At 37.2% G+C, this 7,377-nt stretch overlaps 1 protein-coding gene across 12 annotated transcripts in view; it reads left to right on the forward strand.

Moving 5' to 3' along the window:
- Window positions 1-7,377, forward strand: part of LOC125670090 (uncharacterized) — a 675,065-nt gene that overhangs the window by 652,538 nt on the left and 15,150 nt on the right. For 11 of the 12 annotated variants that reach the window (XM_056162652.1, XM_048905044.1, XM_048905042.2 and 8 more), the window contains 2 exons: window positions 2,965-3,161; window positions 6,281-6,346. In XM_056162652.1, the coding sequence (XP_056018627.1) occupies window positions 2,982-3,161; window positions 6,281-6,346 (246 nt within the window). In that variant the 5' untranslated portion in view covers window positions 2,965-2,981. The remainder of the gene's footprint in view (window positions 1-2,964; window positions 3,162-6,280; window positions 6,347-7,377) is intronic. The other variant, XM_048905049.2, reaches the window with a different exon arrangement.

Below are 7,377 nucleotides of genomic sequence, written 5' to 3' on the forward strand. Positions count from 1 at the left end.
TCCTCAACGAACTGAATTTGCTGGGGCGGATCCTTAATTTTTTCTAAAATGCGATGTACCTTGAATGACAATTTTTCAGTCCAAAATCAGCACCTTTTCCCTCGACATAACTTTTACTCGGTAATAAACACACACACACACACACTTGTATACACACAACACACACGCACACACACACACACACACACACACACACAGCCCCCTATGTCCCTGGAACCCCACCTTCCCACTCACTGTCTAATGCTTGATATAAAACATGAATATACTCCTCCTAAGCACCTGATCCCACTTCTGGTATGTCCAGGATTCGTATTTGCCTTACTCTTAATTTTATGTTCTTTATAGGAGTTATGTGAATAGCATTTCTGCACATTATCAAGAGAAATGGTTCAATATTAGAATGTCAGACTGAAATAGATTCTAGATTGTCCGACAGGTCCTGGAGTTTTAGGGAAAATGTACGTTGTAACACTAACTGTACAGGCATCTTTTTATCAAATTATTTCTTCACTCCAACCATTCACAATATATGGTACATGAGATACATAAATACAACTTTCATAATTATATAAATGATCTTGCCAAAGGTACAAGTATATAACTAATACATACATGTGATATATGTGCCTGTTCATTAGCACAAAACAGAGGTGGGGGCATAATGTATATACAGAGATTCGGAGATACAGGGGTGGATCCAGGAATTGCGGTTACGGGGGGGGGGGGGGGGCGCCACTGTATGAGGCTGGGGGCCGCCTAGAGGCCCCCAGTGGGTCCAGGGCGAAGCCCTGCTGGGGCCCAGGGGGCAAAGCCCCCGGAAGCTCTTGGATTTTACAGATTTTATATGGCCTGAAATATGTCTCCTATTTAGTCATTTGTACTATATTTAATAATTTTAATAAGGTGAAATTAATAAAATGACGCAAATCTTAAGGGTTTTTGGAAAAGAATTAAGTTCTCATAATCAAGTAATTCAAGAAATCAAAAGCTTTTGTCATTTATTTCTCTGGGAGTGGAAGAAATTATTGCTTCTTCTATCGTTTAGTGCATTTTTCTAAATAAGATACCACGATTTACATAAAATTTGAAAATTTTAAGGGGGGGGGGGGGGCGCCGGCTGCACCCCCCCCCCCCCCTTAAATCCGCCACTGGGATAGATATACATGGTAGGGAGGACAGCAGACTGACCCCTGTGTTTTAGAAATAAATATACATATGATTTAAAGTTTGTCATTAATTCTCTAAATTTCAGTATATTTGGTACATGGCAATATTTAGAAGCAAAAACTTCTTTCCGTAAAGTGAATGGGGGTTAATTTACTAGTATTACCGAGTGTGCAATTTCTATCAATTGCTGGTCGGAAGCAGACATTGCTTAATGAACGAGGCTCGCGTCTACCAAACGCTGCCAATCACCATGGACACAAACACAGCTGCCAATCATTATGTACATAAGTACTCGAAAACACGGTTTATTAAATAACCTTTTTCCCTCTGGATCTGCCCGCACAACTGTCAACACGTGTTGAGTTTAACCTGTATGCGGAATTTAGTATCAAATTAGAAAGTCGAATCTAAGGTATAGCGAAAGGATAAATAATTGGATAGTTTTGAATGATTTCAATCAAAATACTAGTAAATGTTTACTATCAAATAATGATGATAATGAATAAGTGTCGCATGGTAGAGACTGAATTAAAGTACTACGGATAAGTTCAGAAATATTGATTTGATTGATTGTATATTGTTTTACGTCCCTCTCGAGAATATTTCACTCATATGGAGACGTCATCATTGCCGGTGAAGGGCTGCAAAATTTAGGCCTATGCTCGGCGCTTATGGCCTTTGAGCAGGGAGGGATCTTTATCGTGCCACACCTGCTGTTTTGCGGTCTCTTCCGAAGGACCGCCCCATTTAGTCGCCTCTTACGACAAGCTAGGGGTACTGAGGACCTATTCTAACCCGGATCCCCACGGGATGTTTCAGAAATAGACTAGTTCATTAATTACTGTAAGTGTCCAGTGGACAATAGACAAAATTCTGGATGAGGAAATGTCCGGGAGACAAAAAGCTGCGAATCTTCCTGAACCAATTGCAGAGGAATGTTTTGCTTTTGACTAGGATTCGCAGTCCTATACTGATCGTTCGACAACACTCCAGTCATGCCGCATCATGTACTCTGCCGCATTATGTACTGTGTCGCATTATGTACTGTACTCTGCCGCATTATGTACTGTGCCGCATTATGTACTGTGTCGCATTATGTACTGTACTATGCCGCATTATGTACTGTGCCGCATTATGTACTGTGTCGCATTATGTACCATGCCGCATTATGTACTGTGTCGCATTATGTACTGTACTGTGTCGCATTATGTACTGTACTGTGCCGCATTATGTACTGGCAGTATGTACTGTGCGCATTATGTACTGTTCCGCATTATGTACTATGCCGCATTATGTACTGTACTGTGCCGCATTATGTACTGGCATTATGTACTGTGTCGCATTATGTACTGTGCCGCATTATGTACTGTGTCGCATTATGTACTGTACTGTGCCGCATTATGTACTGTGTACATTATTTACTGTGCTGCATTATGTACTGTACTGTGCCACATTATGTACTGTGTCATATTATGTACTGTACTGTGCCGCATTATGTAATGTGTACATTATTTACTGTGCTGCATTATGTACTGTACTGTGCCGCATTATGTACTGTGTCACATTATGTACTGTACTGTGCCGCATTATGTACTGTGTGCATTATGTACTATACTGTGCCGCATTATGTACTGTGTACATTATTTACTGTGCTGCATTATGTACTGGCATTATGTACTGTGTCGCATTATATATACTGTGCCACATTATGTACTGTGCTGATTCGGTGCTGTCAGTTGGTACATTATGTGTTTTTGTTATTCTATACATACCGAGTGTTCTTTTTTTAACTTCTAGAATGACGACCAGGAATCATGAAAGCTGCCTTCAAACGGTCTTTGTCGTACCCTGAACAAGGATACATGCCCGTCACTGTGGACGATACAGAGTGTGAAGTTTTCACATCGAACACGCCCTCCATAAATCAAAACATAAAACCAAAGCGCTCAATCTCAGACTCCGGTGTAGAAATTACTACAGCAAACATGAGCGAGGTACATATTATATTGAATATCCTAAAGTTCATATTATATTGAATGTCCTGAAGTTCATACTATATTGAATGTCTTGAAGTTCATACTATATTGAATATCCTGAATTTCATATTATATTGAATGTCCTGAAGTTCATATTATATTGAATATCCTGAAGTTCATATTATATTGAATGTCCTGAAGTTCATATTATATTGAATATCCTGAAGCTCATACTATATTGAATATCCTGTCGACTGTATTATATTGAACATCCCGAGATATATAGTGTATTGAATATTCATATTCTGAGGTATATAATATATTGAATATTCATGTTCTGAGGTATATAGAGTATTTTAAAAATATTCATATTCTGAGGTACATGTATATACATGTAGTGTATTGAATATTCATGAACGAGTTGTATGTACTTCGCAGATGTTTTGTCATGTGTTGTGAAATCTCTGAATATATCTTTCTTCATTGTATATTTCAAAAAACAATTACTCTTCAGAGAATGATACATACACATCGATATGTGAAATGTTGTTCATGGTAATCATTTATCATTAGTGATAGCCAAATGAAACTGTTATCAGCTGAACATATTCCCAAAAATGTAATTATAGTAAAACACGCTTATAATGAACACATTTATAACGAATTCACGCTTATTGCGAAGTGATAGTTCGCCTACGAGAGGAAAATAAAGAAAATTTTGTTGGAAATAATGAAGTTTGGTTATAACAAACTGTTTCTCGGCTGCCTCTGTGGTTCACTATAACCGTGTTTTACTGTATAATGAAGTTTGGTTATAACAAACTGTTTCTTGGTTGTCTCTGTGGTTCACTATAAATGTGTTTTACTCACAGGCACTTGTTTCTGAAAATGACTTATGACCTCTGTATACTAATAACAACACAAGGTACCTAGCTTCAAATGACACAGAATGGCACCCCCTGAGAATGTCGGCCTTTTGAGCCTCCAGGGAATATGCGATGCAAATGTATTTACTACCGTTGTATTGTACAATCATTCAACTTAAAAACCATGTATGACATGACTGCATTCATTGCCTCTTATCGCCGAAAACTGCAACAAAACATGGATTTTCCGTTTTATACCACGAAGTGCTATGTACTGATACCGCGCAGAATACGTGGGCGATTTTGACTGGCTATCACGCTCTTCTAAAATTACGTTTGGAATTCTTTAGAGTTATTTATAGAAAGATAGAGCATCAGAGATGAATTAAAAATAACAGGCAAAAGGATGATTTTAATGGTGACCATTAACCACAATTGATCTTATTTTATATAATTTAGTTATTAACATTAGGGGGGAAATGCTACAAAAAAAAAATGGGGACTCCATCCCCCCATATTTTTTTCCCACAGACACCTGATAACTATAACCCCCCCCCTTTCTGATTTTTTTTGCGGTGACAATTCCTCCAAAATGTGTGGATTCCTTGTCTCTCTCAACCCAATTTCGATTGATGTAGTCGTTTCACGCTTTTCACAAGCTTTAGAGATTGGCCTTCTACTGGACTGGTGTAATAAAATATACTTATTATAAACAGTATAAGGCAAGTATAAGGCTTACAAAAAGCATGTTTACGATTACATAAATCGAAATTAGGATGGAATAGACGGGGAATCCACACATTTCGGAGAAATAATCTTCACCCCAAAAAATCAGAAAGGGGGTGGTGGTGGTGGTGGTGTCCATACTTCAGATGCCTGTGAATTTTTCCATATCGGCACAGATCCGTAATATTAGGGGTGCGGGGAGGGGGTTCGGTCGGAGAAGTTGTAAGTTGCACATGGCTTGTTTAAATTTCCTGACAGACTATGATAAAGCTTACATGCATTAATATCTTCTCATTCACTACTACATAGTACTATCAAAAATAGTGGAGGGGCCATTCTCGCAATATATCTCCATTTGCACGCATGAAAATAACAGTTAATGTTAAGGGTTGTCCAATCGCCTCCGAAAAACATTGATATGTGCCTGCAGCGTTCTTGGTACTTATGGTGGGTTTCATAAAACTTCAATGTAACAACAGGTACTTGCCACATCAATACATACCACAAAATCAATAACATATCACTAAAAAAAACTTTCCTTGCTCTATTTTGCATACTTCCAAATAATCTTTTATCTGTATTTTCTCTGACTTTCCATAGATCTGCATGAAACATGCAATTGGCAGAAATATTTCTCATACTAGTTAACGAAGTTGTATTTACAGTAAGTCATAATTTCATTATTATCTTCATCAGAAATGATTCCGACACGAAAATATTTTTAAATCTCCACTCGGGAAGTCTTAGCTTCTATCTTCTGATGACATGTTAAATCCCGAAACGTACGAACAGCTTTGTTTTTTTTGAGTAACTAAAAATAGCGTACAGCGTCTTCAATTCAAATTTTTTATTTTGTTAACAAAGCAATATTTTCAAAATTTTTTGGTAATAAACATCGTATCAATTTATTGTGATAATAAAACAATGAGACTTTATTTTTCAACATAACGAATATACAATTTTCATTCTGTGTGGTATCAGTACATAGCACTTCGTGGTATAAAACGGAAAATCCATGTTTTGTTGCAGTTTTCGGCGATAAGAGGCAACGAATGCAGTCATGTCATACATGGTTTTAAGTTGAATGATTGTACAATACAACGGTAGTAAATACATTTACATAGCATATTCCCTGGAAGCTCAAAAGGCCGACATTCTCAGGGGGTGCCGTTCTGTGTCATTTGAAGCTAGGTACTGTACCTTGTGTTGTTATTAGTATACAGAGGTCATAAGTCATTTACAGAAACAAGTGCCTGTGTTTGACCCCCTGAGAATGTCATTCTTCACTAAATGCGAGTTTTCAAAATCACGAGCTCGTATGCATGTGTGTCTTTGTGTGTCTGTGCATTGTGCGTGCGTGTTCCATTATAAACGCATGTAGGCCTAGTAATAAATCCAGCAATATATCACTTGGAGGTTTTTTTCCTGCTACACTGTGTTCAATGTGTTTTCAAATCCCGGAAACTTTTGATGTCAAGCATATGCATGTAAAGGCACAGATTGAAATGGTTTCAAAATCATGAACTTTTTCTTTTGTGGTTTAAGGTAAACGAAGACAGCATGCAAGAAGAAGGGCCGTCATCGACCAATAGCGACCCCACTTCAAGAAAGGTAGAAAAGGGATAATTTTCTCGTTTTATTCATATATAATATATACCATTTACTTGTTGCTGATTTTGAGAAAATAATGTTACAATATTGCATTGTTAACTCTGACGCTGTCTTCCGACGGTCGCTGTTTCGGAACGTCATCGACGTTATAGGATTTACAGTCCCCAGATTATTCTAGAATATGTTTCTAAAAGTTACAATATTAACTCTTTATATAAAAGAATAGGCTACTCATTGAATTCAAAGACTGTTAAGAACTGGCATGCTGTGGAAACTAGATTATGCATTTACATGTAACTTTGTAATGTTCATTGACATTTTGCGGAAGAATCTTGTGTTAATTAGAGTGAGGAATATAATGCGTGTATTTGCCAAAAATTGTTGAGTAGAACGCAATCACATTTTCGAAGACGCTGTTCGATGTCCCCCTATTCATGAATTATGGAAAATAAAAGGATTTTTGAATTTTTATTTTATTTTATTGGGGGGGGGGGGGGTCATGAATATAAACACTGATTAAAAACGTGGATTAAGTCGGATAAAATTACTTGTTATACCTTGTACACCAAGGACTATATAACAGGTCTGCTTGCATGTGTATGAAATATACATGTGACGTTACATACGAATAAAATATGTCCGTTTGACTGTAGGTATTTGATGAAATGTATTAAATAGAGCGCGATACTAAACGAAAAAAAAAGTTGTATGAATAGGATATCATTTTCTTGGGTACAGCAAAACACGCCAAGTAATATGCATACTTTCAAATGGTATATTATATAGCCAATATATTTTAAAACGTAACAAAGATGTGTCCATGTTTATATCTTTACATTCCTCTAAATCCTCAACAGTCAGTAGTTCTCTCTCTCTCTCTCTCTCTCTCTCTCTCTCTCCTTACCATATAGTGGCCATCTTCAATAATTGAAAATCACATCAGTGGCAGGGCATTTATACCCTAGTTGGTATATAAACTATACATGACACCCTGTCAGCTTCTGTTATATATCGGAATAAGATAAGTATTT

Source organism: Ostrea edulis, chromosome 4, assembly GCF_947568905.1.
Source record: "Ostrea edulis chromosome 4, xbOstEdul1.1, whole genome shotgun sequence".
NCBI lineage: Eukaryota > Metazoa > Mollusca > Bivalvia > Ostreida > Ostreidae > Ostrea > Ostrea edulis.